Here is a 14,640-nt window from a genome sequence, read left to right as displayed (position 1 = left end):
ACCGCTGCACGCTCAGACAGCGCTAAAACAGATTCGGTAACAAACACTGATCAGAAAAAGTCTCAGGAGCTCGAATGTTGTTCATACTATGTACATTACTTTTGGCATTGAAGCGTCTATGACAGGCTTTGGAGTCTTGACATCTGAAGGTTGGAGACGGGTTTTTGAGTATTGCTGCATGAACTGTTCGCCTTCAACTGGAAAATGATGAACAAAAGAGTACAAAAGATGTAAAACGTTGTGGCCGCCGACCAACAAAAATCCATAACATAGCGACAAACAAACCAACAAATAAACAAGATAATATAACTACCTGTGTATGTAAAAAAATGGCTTCCACCCATAATTCCACACTCAGATACATTCCTATCTGAAGTACATTCCTACCACACATTCTGTACACGCATTTACAATCCAAATGTTCACTTCACATCCAAAATAAATATATTTACACAGAGAAGAAAAAAAAACAATATGAATAAATAACTTCATTGACGAAAAACAAGCACTCCAAAATTCAAACATAGTGAAAGAAACAAGACACAGTCATCTACAAACAGTATTAGTTGGTGCTGCTATGTGCTCGGCTCACACTCTGCTTTGAATTCAGTTACAATGCTGTTCATTTACATATCAGCTGAGGTCAAATGCACTCTGGGAAACTAATGATCTTCCATTGGAACAAAGTGTTAAAGTCACTTCAGCCTCACTGCTGTTGGCTAACACAGTACGATGAGTCAGACTGAAATGCAGCTCACACATTCTGTCCCATTAACAACCACTGACTCCCACCAGCTGAGACCACTGCTAGAAATACCGTTAACATACCATTTTACACCATGGAAAGGCTGTGTTGGTAGACACAGAGGTGTTTAGGGTTTCTTGTGTTATTTGTTACTTTACTATGTACGAAGGAAACGTCCACCATAAATTATTTCCAACACCTCCTGGTGTTGCATTTCTGGATCACTGTGGTGTCTTTTTCTTATATTGCTGTGAATAGAGACAAATGTAGATGATATGTATAATGACAAGATTCAAGGTTTGGTGACAGAAAAGGTTTTTTTTTAACACGTTCACCAAAACGACTTCATAGGGTGATAGTTCTGAGCTTGTTCTATTGCCCCTAAGTGGCCAAAAATCAAAAAATCTAAAATCAATGAATGCAGCTTTAAACATCAAACTGAGATGCGTTTGAAAAAAACACCATTTTGCACTGATATTCAGCAATTCAAGAATCCAATTTTACCAAAAGTAGCTGCAAGACAATTTCAACCCCTGACCACATACCAAGTCCTGAAGCACACTGAATATTAATGACTGGTGAAGCAAGAGTACAAGTGTCCCAGGGTATGTTTTTCTTTTGATAGTTCAGCTTAATCTCATTGCACTAACTACTGTAAAACAGGCAAGGTGATGAGTTTTCTACATATTGTAGCAACAAAAGGCATTTTACAACGTTTTGTTTTGTTTGCATCTACTCTCAAAAACAAGCCGAGTCTCTGCACTTTAAAGAAGCTTAAATCTGTACTATCTTGTGGTGTTGCAACTAGTTTCACTTTGAAGAGAACAATGCTACGTCTGTGAACTGCAAATGCCTGTGTCCACTGCAGGCCTTTTCTAACTAAATCAGAATACAGCTGTCACGGTGCCAACATGTTGGTCCATTTCAGAATAGGTAATGTGTAAAATATGGCTAAATACGTGACACTGCAATTCACACAATACAAAATCCTTCCAAAAGCTTGCTGTGTGGCCGCATCTGTTCATTCTAATTGAACGTCGGCAGCCTGACAGCAGTGCTTCTCATTCTTACCTCTCTTCAGGTGGAGCACCACAGTTACATTTGTGAAAACTTGTGAATTGGGTAAGGCAAATTTGTGTAAAGAGGACTTTCAACTTTGACCTTCTACAGACAGCACACATAGATAGAATATAAAGGCTGGACTGTGGACACAGCATTTGACTGGTAAACTGAGAATTCCTATTCTATTAGAACTGTGTGAGTGTGGTCTGCTGAGATTAAAAAAAACTTCAGGATCTCTCATGAGATTTTTGTCTTTTTGTACCAAATATCATGCACAGTGGCCTGGGCAGGGGGTAGAGTTTTGAATGGTTGCACTATCAGGTTAACACCGTGGTTTGGGTTTTCTTCTTCCAGTGGAAATACACATTCAAATTATTTAAGAGATATACTGTGCCCTCCTGCTACTGTATGTTTAAAACATCCATGAACATCCATGGATGACCTTCAAAACCTTACTGCACAATGTACAGAAGTGAGCAGAGCTCTCGGGTTTGTTATATAGGGCTCCTTCTCTAAACACAAGTAAACATACTCTGCAAATACGGCATGTGTGTAATACTGTATGCTGTGCTGTAATTTGTCTGTCACTCATGTTGCTAATTCTGTGTGAACCAAACCAGAAATAAGACATTTCTACTAAAATACTCAATTTTCTTTGTGCGATTCTGAGAAATCACTCTGGGGCCACAGTGACTTTCCCTGCAATCTGTGATAGATGTTTGGTTTTGAGTCCAAATTTAACGTGTTTAGAGCCTTAAGCCTGTGCTTAGGTTGGACTTTTCAGATCATTTACATCTGACTGGAAGTCAAGAGCTGGTGGTGGCACTGCTGACACTTCCAACGTAAACACATCTAGCTTTCCTGTGGGTGTAGCTCATTTGAATTCTGCTGTAACTGAAGCATGATAACTAGCCCATATGACCAAGCTCATGTAAAATAGCATCCAGCACAGTTATATGTGCCTGAAAACAAGGAAGGGAAGGAAAAGAAATAAGTCCTGAACTGAATTCATAGACACAATGTGTACAAGAACAGACATCTCCTTCTACCAAAAGAGTTTACAAACAACCAGGCAATGTGTTTCAGAGCTATTCCCAAAGCATAATTAAATAGCCGAGCTAATATGTAATGTAGCACACTGGTAAAACAATGTATTTCTCGTAAAACCTTTTTATGCTTGCTTAACAAATAAAACAGCATCTGTAATAAGATAAAGATTAAATAATTATTATTTGATCGTGAGAAATTACCTTACTTAATCATAGTTTTAATACAATACAATAAATTAAAAAAGACATTGAGGAGTGACCTCTCTAGGCTGTTAAAGTGAAAAGAACTAGAAAAAAAAAAACACTGTAAAAAACAGGAATTGAATAAGTGGTCATTTTGAAAGGCACTCATCTGCTAAAAGCCATGGATTCAGTGTGTGTGTGTGTGTGTGTGTGTTGTGTCATGATGTGTGTGTACACTTGTATTTCTTTACCTGTGAGAAGTAGAAGTCCTCACAAGGATTCAAATGACAGCAAAATCCTCCAGAATGAGGACAATTTGCCGGTCCTCCTTTTTTCTATTTACAGTTACTCTTCAGGGTTAAGGCTTAAGTTCAGGTTAAAAATTAGAACTAGGATTAGGTTTAAATTTGGGTTAGGGAATGAATGGAATCATTGGAGGTCCTCACAAGTATAGAAAGACAAACTTATTTGTGTCTTTGTTTCCCAGTTACTTCATTTCCATATTTGGAAAGGCGAGCACAGTGCATGCACAGTGTTGTGTAGTAGTAATAGTTGTCCTAGTAGTACTAACTGACATCACCATTGATGTTTACAATTACCGACCTTTGAAGAAAGTAAAAAAAAAAATAAAATAAAATAGAAAAAAAAGAAACAACAACAAAAAAATCCCCCGAAGCGATCCCAAATTTTCATTCCAGTCTGTTCTCCGGATTAAACTGTTTGTGTGTTTCTGAGATGGAGGCGTCTGCGAGTCATGAGCCCACCAACACCTCCATGATGTGGTCCAGTTCTGTCAGATCAATTTTGAAAGGCTGATTGGCTGAAACCTGGGGGGTGGAGCTGCTGTATGGCGACGCCAGCGATTTGAGGAGGTCATCTGTCGTCACTACCGGTGACAGCTTGGCGAGGCCACCACCTGCCGTCACGCCCACAGCCCCCGCTGTCATACAGGGGTCAAAGTCATACATGGACGTGTCGATGTCGGCGAACAGGACATCGTCCAGCGCCAAGTCTGAGAGAAACCCAGAGGGTGATGCAGAAGAAGGAGGGGAGGAAGGACAAGAGGAAATGTCTATTAAGCCACCAGGGGGCAGTGCGGGCAGAGTGTCCATCGGTCGGAGCTCGGCACAGCGAGCTTCTGCTAGCAAGACGCCAGCTGCCTCTGGTTTAGCACCCATGGTCCTGCAGTCTCTGGGTAGGCCTGTGGGAGTTGGGGAGAGGGGTGCTAACTGGGAGGGCCGGGTGAGTGGCATGGGAGCTGGGGAGGTAGTCACGGTCGTAGTATTAGCTGCTGCTGTCCTTGTTATGGCTGTGGGAGGACCCAACTCCATGTCACTCAGAGTGGAGGGGAAACCGTCACTGGACGAGGCAGGCACAGGGACCCTGGGGGACGCCTGGCTCAGAAGTGCCGTAGGTAACGGGTGAGATTGCGCTGGGGGAGGCGACAGAGGAGGAGTGGGTGGGGATGGTGCACAAAAGGTTGAATCTCCACCATCCTCCTCCAGTAAAGAGGCTGGAGTGAGGCAGGCTTCCAGGGGGGCTGGGCAGGCCTCCACACGGCTGGGGCAGCCCTGGGATGCCTGGCAGTTGGGAGGCACCATTGGGTGGGGTGAAGGTGGTGGAGCGATCACCGGCATCAACAGTGTCGAAGGCTGGGATACCTGTGCTGTTGCTGTCGCTGACAAAACACCAAAGGAGGGAGGCGCCTCACGGAAGCCCTCGTCCATGGGGTCGTCGGGTGGCGGCGACGGTGGCAGTAGCAGCGGCCGCAGGGAGCCTTCCTGCTTGAGTTCATCCTGGATGCGTCGCAGCATGTTGTTGATGAGGACACGGCGCTCCAGGCTGGGCTCGCCAAGCGGGCGCTGGCTGTACAACTTCATCAGGGAGATGTTGAAGATGGTCTGGCGCTGCAGGGTGTATGACACCTTGGACAGGCCCTCTGGACCGAAGCCTAATCCCCCTCCCGCCACCGACACCTCCAGCGTTTTGCCTTCCAGCCCCTCTTCATCCTCGTCCAGCTTCCGCTTCGCACCTTTACCGAACATATATCTGGAAAACACAAAACCAGAGATTCAGAAATTCATTTCTCACTGGACATAGAAGACATTAAACTGTCTTGTCTGTCTAAAACTGTCAGCTGATTCGTTGTCCAGTTTCCCAAAGCTGAAAGTAAATGTTTGAATTGTTTTCTGCAACCAAAAGTCCAAACCCCCCAAATTTCAGTTTCCTATCACATAAGACAGAAGAAAGCAGCAAAGCCTCTTATTTTGAAAGCTAGAACCTGCATATGTTTGGCCATTTAATTCCCTACTGATTGGCTAATGAGTCAATCAACATTTCAGCTCTAACATCATCCAGAATGAATGACTTAGTCCTGGTTTGGCCTACTAAATCCAAGCCTGATAACTGAGATATTAATACTCTAATTGCTCTCAATAACTAACCATGTTTTAAATACTCGGATTTCCCCCACTGGACTTTCTCATGACTTTCTGTAGCCAATTCAGAGCACTTCCGTGGTCAAAAACCCTTCTTCCTTCCTGATTTGTTAATGAAGTATTTTCTACACTGGTGAAATCTGACATGCTCTTTGGATTTCTGCCTGTAATACACATCAAATAATTCTAACAATCCAAAAAAAATTTCACACCTGACTCTTGGGGTTTTGTATGTTGATTCAAACCCAGTAGCACTACTGGATCTCAGCATTAGATTATTAGAACGACAGATAGAGCATTAGGTTATCACTGTCACACCACATCTCACCTCACTGAAACAGTTAATGTGTGTTCACCCGTGAGGTTTTTAGACTGAAACCCAGCAGCCTAACCGTGGTGCTACAAGAAGCTGCTTTAACGCAACAAGCTTACTGCAACAGGGGATTTAAAAAAACATACATTGAAACCAAGAGCAGCTGCAATGGGAGCCTTACCACTACATACTGAAGCCCCGTGCACACACATATATACACACACTCAGAGACACACACACACACACACATACTAAGTTATGTAATAGCAGCAGTGTTCCCTGCTGTACCACAGGATCATAGGCCAGATTTAAAGCCCAACCCCCCCCTCCAACCCTCCCTTCTCCTGCCACATTAGAATAGCACATTGAGTTAGATAGTGAGGGGGTGGGGCGGGGTGGGGGGGCGAGAGACATACAGTAGGAGAGAAAAGAGAGAGAGAGCCATGGTGATGAAGGCACAGTAGCTTCCCTAAACATATATATTCCAATAGATAAACATCTCTCTCTATCTAATCAGACTATCTGATGGCGTCATTATTGGTTCTGCAAAGAAAAAAGAAAGAAAGAAAGAAAGAAAGAAAGAGAGCAGGCATCACTGCAGTGTGTTTGACTCTAATCCAGGCTGACAGGCTCATGCAGCCAGTCGCTGTCTACACACACACATACACACTGCGCATGCGTCTCCTCATACACACGCACAAGCACAAACACACACACACACACAGGAAGTGTGAGCTGCAGGCCCAGTCACCACGACTGGTTGGTTGCCATGACAAACAGAGTCAGCTGGGAATTCACCCAAAGAGATGACAAAGAATGGGATGGGGGAGAGGTGGAGGAGGGAGGGAGGGAGGAGTGTGTGCTGGGGGGCAGGAAGGAAGAGGAGGAAGACGAGGAGGAGGAGAAGTGAGAGGAGGAAGTAGAGGACAAGGTGAGAGATTGGTCTGGAAGAGGTCGGAGGGGAATGAGCAACATTCGCTCCTCCCTATACTAAAACGACAGCTGAGTTTCTCTCGAGCAAGGCACTCAACCCCAACTGCTCTTTTACCAAGACTCTGACACTGGCTCACACATGATGCAGGTCTGCTGGTTCACTGGTTGTTCACATACAGTTTCATTATAATGTTTTACTTTAGTATAAAAACCCCTTTCATCATCTGACTTCTTTGCCTAAGACACAAAAAAAAGTACCTCAACATTGTTGTATGTTAGTAAGTTAGCTTTGTGTCACTTTCCACAGCAACTGTTATAAACCAGATCTTCACTTAGGTCCAACTGTTGAGTGATGTGACAGTGACTATACACAAAATTGGGCTCCCTCTAATGTTAGAAGCTAACGTGAGGTGTCTAAAAAGGTAGGTTTGTTTTCTAATGAAGGCTAACGTGAGACAGAAAACTGTCCGGTCAAGTCAAGCAAGTTCTATTTAGATCTAAGCAAATCACAAACTACCTAAGAGACCTTTACAATCTGTTCAACATACAACACACTGAATCTTTTATGTCCTAGTTGTTTATCCCCAGTCTCTAAAGAATGAGTGAAACTATTAAGTCATGTTAAGCTAGGCTAACCATCTCCTAGCCTAGCGACAGCTGACAGGTAGATATGTGAGTGGTATTGACTTTCTCATCTAACTCTCAGAAAGACAGCAAACAACTGTTGAACTATCCCTTTAACTATCTACATATCAGGATCATTTAGCATAATAAGAGCTGCTAGCCATGCAATTACCAGGCACAATCAACACTGTTAGCTTTCATTAGACAACAAAATTGAAAACATTTGCGTGTCCAGGAGTTTAGATCATCTATGAGTTTCTACATTCACTGCAGCTGCTTGTGGCACTTTTGGGAAAATGGCGAATCTGAGCGTCAGAGAGAGACAGAAACAGAGAGAATCAAAGAGAGAGCAACAGAGTTAGTTTCAAAGCAGTTTGCGGGTGTGTGACTGAGAACTGAAGCAGCTGCGCATGTCTGACTCACTGACTCACGGCTGGGTGTTTAGACTCTCACACACACACACACACACACACACACACACACACACACACACACACACACACACACACACACACACACATAAGCACAGAGTGCAGAGCTAACATACCAGAGGTGCCCCACCCCTTACATTCCACTTCATTATCCTCCCTCTCCTTTTCCTTCTCCTCCACCTCTTCTTTTCTTCACTCACACTTTCTTTTACCTCTTTTCCATCTTTCTATTTCATCCTCCATCCGGTCGTTTGCTCACACCCACCCTCTCCTTCCACTGACTGTCAAAGTTCACAGGCCCAGAGCCATCCTACACCCTATGAGCCATGTCTAGATATGAACAAACAGCAAAACGAAAAAGTCACAGAAAGAATCATAAATGAGTCAAGCAGATAAAGCGCAGCAGTGGAGGAGTACTGCACTCCAAAATGGAGCCACTGGCTTTATTCAAGGTCACCGTGACTTAACGTGCCACTGTTAATTGTCTCACAAAGTAGTGTCTTAAAACTACCTTTTCCATGAGGCAAATGTAGAAAAAAGCCTCTTGAGACCTTCAAGGCAAAGAAGCAATCAACTATAACCAAAAATCAACGAACCTGCCATTTTGAAGGTCAGTACTACTACTGACATTTTTGGACTAAAGGTCACAATAGTCCAATACTTTTAAAATAGACAGAAAGTTGCAGAGCATGAGTATACTGTGCACGCAACACAAAATAGTACTTACAGTGCTTGTGACAATGTCTGCTATTGTGTACATTTATTTCTGTGAAACCTAAATACTGTATTAGAATAAATTCAGGTTCAGTGTCTCCAATAGTCCAACAGTGTGATCAAATTCCAAAGTAAGTGCGTAATCAATCCATCAATCATTTCAATCTGCATCATATCAGAAGCTTATAATGCCAGCTTTACCTTATTATTTTATCAATGTATGTAGACGACATCTTGTGAAACATGCTCCATTTGCAGTTTCGTCCTTTTTTCTTGTCCTAGAAATTGTCCTAAAAATGTCCTAAAAACAGATACCAAAAAAACCCAAATCAATAGATAAATGGTTGTTTCTAGCAGAGCGATCTGATCTGAGAGAAGAATGTCAGGTAGGAACCTTTCTCAAAATAAACACTCCTCTGGTTTTGCCTACAGCCTAAAATATCACCAAATATCCTGATACAAACCCAGGAACCCACAGCACACTGGCCTACTTCTGAAAGATTTCCATTAATTTTACTCTGAAATGTCTACACAACCAGTCCCACAGCAGCCCTGCACAGCTTGTCCCCTTCATGAGAGAGCTGATGAGGATTAACTGCAACAGATAAGGACACAGTGCAATCAAACAGCATCAAAATCTGAAATCTAACCTCAGAAAGAAAGGTCAACTTGTGGCTAAGGGTGTGTTTAGATAAGAGTACATGAAAAGTTGATGGTGGCTTCAGGGAAGTGGGCCTCTGTGGTAAAATAATAATATAAAACAGAAAAATACAACATACAGCACATGCAGTGAGTTGTAACATATGAATGACTGAGGGGCACACATCTAATCACAAAATGATAAATGTAAAACACTAAAACATGCGTATTTTATACATTTAGAGGTGAAGTCAGGTGTGTGCGCAAGCATGAAAGTGTGCGTTTGCCTGCCAACAGTGCCTACAAGCACACATCAGACATGTGGGCTGAGCATATTATTCCAAGAGCTGGCTGTAGTGAGTATGTGTGTGTGTGTGTGTGTTGTGCGATAGAGCAGCGCTAGTGGATGGACTCCGCAGTGATATTATGATCCTGTAACCGGATACGCTGGTTTCCATGCCTGAGCTGCACATCCACCCCTCCCCCTCACCTCTACATCGGGCTATTTCAGGTTCTCTAGATGCACAAAGTATGGACATGCACTACGCACCGCACTGCTGCAGGCAGATGAAAGTATCGCAGTGTTGTATGCTTAGTTCGACATGTTTTAACCTCACCATTCGCATGTGTATTTAGGCACACAGTGGCTGACTTGCAGTTCGCAGTCATGACTGTGCTTCCACTGTTTCCCCTCGCTGTAATGCATCCAGCCCTGCACACGAGGACGACATTGTCAAACTCACTCCTGTGTGTGTGTGTGTGTGTGTGTGTCTGTGTGTCACACACACACTGACACACACAGAGAATGCAGAACTAGTAAACACATTCCAGACAAAACCCAGAGGAAGAAACGAGTTGTAGTGCTCGCCTGACCAGACCCACTACGCTCAATAGCAGCTACGCTTCCGCACACACACAACTTGAGATACAGTTACACTATGACGATAGCTACTTCTACTGTTTCTACCGCTGCTGCTACTGATGTTGCCACTACAGCTCTGCCTGCTAATATATCAATTCTGGTTTTATGACATTTTTGAGGACCTGCACACACACACACTAAAAGTGCCACAACCAGACCCGATCATCAAAAATCATCAGCAACACATTGCCAGCAATTTGTTCATTCAATTCTAAGCTCACTCTTTTGCATGGGCTTGCAATAAAAAAGGCAAATTCCCTCAACCAGGAAAATACAGGATGTTTGTCTTTTCCCAACAGCTGCTCTCAAACAGACTGAGACTATCAGTGGTACTCAAAATCCTGAAACATCGAAATGACACCATTAAACTGTTCAAGACATATCATTAAGCAAATCAAGGGGGAGTTGACATGTGGTTTAAAAGGTGAAATGCTAATAGGAGGTCTGGTGATGGTGAATAAAGGTCAATTAAATATTAAAGGTCAATTTTTTTTTATCTCAAGTGGCCTCATGTGCAATTTTGCAGCCAACATTTAATATTACAGTACAATGATGAATACGAGCTGTATTGTGGTTTAGATTAGTATTAGTGTGAACTACACAAGTTATCAAATACACTAGAAATGAGCTGAAATCCTATACACATTGACCCCAAACAGTAAGACCTCGTCTTGAAACACTTTGAAATTGACGATTAAATGTTAATGAACGTTTTTATGGAACAACAGGGGAGGACAGATGGTGGAGGAGAGTTCAAATTAAAATAAATAAGCCAATCATGTGTCAGGAAACAATGTGCACGTGTATGTACCACGAACGTGTGTGCACGTGTGTTGTCTCTCATAGTGATCATAAATGCTCACATGACAAAGGTCAGTTGGGTATCAGACAGGGAATTCACTACGATCTCTTACATAATGACTGACCTGGTTACAAAACACTACAGTTCCTACTGCGCAACATGTCGTATCCCATTAATAAAGACATACTGGTGTGAGCAACCAAGCCCATGCTGGATTTAATCATTTAAAACAAAGGTGGTGTGTTCAGTTAATAAAGAGCTGAAGGCCGTCTTGAAGCCTGACAGATTTTGTTCTTCAGTTTTGATGAATAAAAAATGCATCACCATTCATTTCAGGAGCAATCCCCTTTTTGGTGTGTGAAGTTAGGAGCTTCATCACACACTCAGTACGAGCAGTGTAAAGGAGTAAGGAGTGCAAAGGTCAGGGGCAAAACAACAGAGTCACTGACTTTGTCTTTTTTTCTGACTTATGTTGAAACTACACTCGGCTGCCAGTTATTGATGTACATACAGCTTTTAGGGGGCTGTAGTTACTAATATTTAGTCTACCCTCATTGACACAATTGGGTTGGACAAAATACTACAACAACTTTATCTAGGTGTAAATGGCAACTGAGTGTGTCTGTTCAACCATGGACCACGTTTCTGCACAACCAGTACAGCAAACACTATAAGACAATCGTAACACAGAGGCAGGTGCTTGTACTTAAATGCTTTATTCTTTGGGATTAAAGCTGCTAAAGGGACGGTCCACTGTTTTACAAAAAGTTAACGTCATTTGTTTTTATGAAATTGTGCAGTAACTCGCAATGACACACACATGCACAGTAAATGTGTGTGTGACTGTACATCTCAAATTTCTGGTAATCAGTGTATTCATACACAAACTCACTTACTCCCTCTCTCTCTCTGTCTCTCACACAAACACACACACACATTTAAATCTATAAAAGGCAGAAGAAGAGAGCAGATTTAGGTCAGCAGACGTGTCCACATGCAGTTGAGCGCTCCAGTCTTTCCACCGAGCCTCTTCGGGGGAGAAAACCCAGCTTGACATTTCCAGTGATAAAGCCTCAGAAGCTGCAGAAATCTACAGCGGCAATATGTCTGGTCACTGGGTGTACAGTAGTATCCACCGTATTTCTGCAGTATCTGCCTTATTACTGCAGCGTGCACCGTACCACAGCAGTATCTGCCTTATTACTACGGTGCCCATCTTGTTACAGCAGCACCAGCTTCAGTGCTGCAAGTGCCATCATTCTTACTGCAGGCAGCACCCTTATTACTTAAGTGCAATCCTTATCATTGCAGTACAAGCCTTATTACTGCACATGAAGCCATACTGCTGCACTGGGAGCTTATTACTATTACTACTTATAGGTATTCAGCCACTGAAGTTATGCAGTACATAGCTGCATGCTACATCCATCCGTCATTGGGATTTGCTTATTACCGTAAGTTCAAGCCTTAGAGACTGTCAATAAAAGCCTGCGGCACCTCTCTCATGACATCCAATCTATTTTCATTTCAGGGCCCACTAACAAAGCCTACAAAGATAAGTGTTAAAGATTATTTTGCTTTTGTTTCTCCAAATCCCACAAATTTCCTCCCAGCTTCAAGCTGGTTAATAGAGTCTGAAAATACCAGCTAAGAGCTGGAAGTCAATTTAGGGAATCTGGGGTTGTCTACTGGTCTCTAAAACAAAATCAGGGACTGCATCTTCAGTTCCATTATTTTTTCCATTTTGTTTAAGGAGTCTTAGCAGTAAACAGTGCAGTACAGTGGAAGATGATCAAAATTTAGCCACTGACATCTTACTTATTGCAAATGTTCCTGTAAACGAATCAGTGACATTTCAAATGAAATTTCTTTTAATGTACACTGGGCCCTACCTGGAGTCTGGGGACCTCCTGAGGGGTTCCCCACTCAGCAAGAACTAGGCTTTCCCCTCCCCATTGTGGTTATCTGCTCATCTACAGTATTGACAGTTGTGTAGCTCTGCATCACATCTGTCTATGCTCTGTGGTCTGAACTGGGTCTGTACATTGTGGGTGAATGTCCAGACAGTACCTCTGATGTGACCCACATGCAGCGTGTGGGTGACAGCATGGGTGACAGCACAGGAGAGGCAAAGTGAAGAAGGTACGGTCACCGAAAGAGCAGACTGCTGTGTTGTGGTGCATGTTACGAAACAGAGGCCCCTCCACTCACCACAATGCACGACTGAGTCCCAAACACTGGAAACCAAATCACTTTACACTGCAAAAACACCTTTCACCACTTCACAGCAGGTTCTTAGTGTACCAGACCATGTTTTACTCATCTGAACACTAATAACAAAATAAAGCGTGCAGTTTGCGGGCTTGCAAATGGCATTCATGTAAATATGAAGTCCCTCTTATCTATGTGCTGGTGTTGACACATATTTTCAAATATGCAGACTTCACCACGTCGGTACATCTAGCTTCATCCATTTCCAATGAATATACATGTAAGAGCATTTATCCAGATTTAGGTCATTTCATGTAATTTGGTTATTAACTTTTTAAACTTGGAGCAGCCTGAGTGGAACAATTAATTTAGCTAACCTTAATCATTATAATAGCACGTACCAGTAGCTGAATGTATTTTGGGAAAGCACTAAAATACATTTACAAAAAAAAAAAAAAAAAAAAAGTTCATCAGTCAGACTTTTCTCCGTAGTGATAAACTGGAAAGTGGCGGCCACTGCCTCGGCTCTGTAGACTGGAATGAGTTTTCGGCAGAGATAGAGGGTCAATGGAAGCACAGCAGGGACAACTATCGGCAAATATTATCCATTTAATACGAAAACTTTTTCAAGCAGACCCCACTATACCCACAGCACTACTGAAACACCAGCCTTCGCCGTGTCTATTATTCATTAGAAACAGGGTTTACACTGCCGTTAAATATTCTTCGGCGTGTTATACTTTGCTCTTTAAAAAAAAAAAAAACCAGAAATGTCTGCCTTACCACATCCAGGTCCGCCGGAGTTTGAAAGAGAAACATGGAGGGGGTATTTAAACAGTCCTGTCAGCTACAGAAACACAAACCGTCCGAGCTCCCGGAGACTCTGTCACACAATGGCGCTGATAGGAGGAGAAAACTGCCTCCGCTCACAGGAACGCTGCTGCTTTCACAAGCTGCAGGACATACGCGCGAGCTCAGCTGCACGTGCGCTTGTGCCCCGCGACTGGTGTAGTTTGACGGTAAAAAAAATATATATATATATTTAACAAGATTAGTTAGATTAGTTTATCACAGTGATATATGTTACACTATCTACAGACAGGGAAAACCAATGCTCTTTGCTTCGCAGGTTTGATTTATCTGATATAAAACAGTCAACTTTGCCTTGATATAAGTGTTTTATGTATAAAACCGGCTAATGTTGGATGAATATTGTACTTAAATTAAGAATGGGAATGGGAAAGTCCAACTGTGGAAGACCTATGGCCCTACTGAGATATGTCATTTAGGTAGTACAGTGCTGTTACAACTGGCGGTAAACTGGATGCATTAACTACTAAGGAATTTTAGAGGAGTTTATTTATTTATTTAATATTTCGTTAGTGAATAACTAAATATTTATTTATTTAGTTATTAAGTCTCAGTCTCTGATAAACGTCAAGATGGCTCTGTCATCTGCGCAGAGGCTTCGTTAAAAGTTGCCCTCCTTAACACTTGAGGGCAAAATCTCCACATAACATTTAACCGGTAATTGATTCATAAATACCCACACAATTAATTTGCTCAAAACATCA

The 14,640-nt window shown here is 42.5% G+C and overlaps 1 protein-coding gene across 2 annotated transcripts in view; it reads right to left on the bottom strand.

Annotated features, from left to right (window-relative positions):
• Nucleotides 1-346: 346 nt before the first annotated feature.
• The window catches only part of sertad2b (SERTA domain containing 2b), a 35,305-nt gene continuing 21,011 nt past the window's right edge, over nt 347-14,640 (bottom strand). The window contains exons 1-2 of one of the 2 annotated variants that reach the window (XM_041050126.1): nt 13,850-13,951; nt 347-5,088 (exon numbers count right to left, since the gene is read on the bottom strand). In XM_041050126.1, coding sequence (XP_040906060.1) covers nt 3,792-5,084 — 1,293 coding nt within the window. In that variant the 5' untranslated portion in view covers nt 5,085-5,088; nt 13,850-13,951 and the 3' untranslated portion in view covers nt 347-3,791. Of the gene's footprint in view, nt 5,089-13,849; nt 13,952-14,640 lie in introns of those variants that run through there. The other variant, XM_041050125.1, reaches the window with a different exon arrangement.

The sequence above is a fragment of the Toxotes jaculatrix genome, chromosome 11 (assembly GCF_017976425.1).
Source record: "Toxotes jaculatrix isolate fToxJac2 chromosome 11, fToxJac2.pri, whole genome shotgun sequence".
NCBI lineage: Eukaryota > Metazoa > Chordata > Actinopteri > Toxotidae > Toxotes > Toxotes jaculatrix.
Note: the sequence above shows the minus strand (reverse complement) of the source record. Positions and strands in the feature narration are given on the sequence as shown.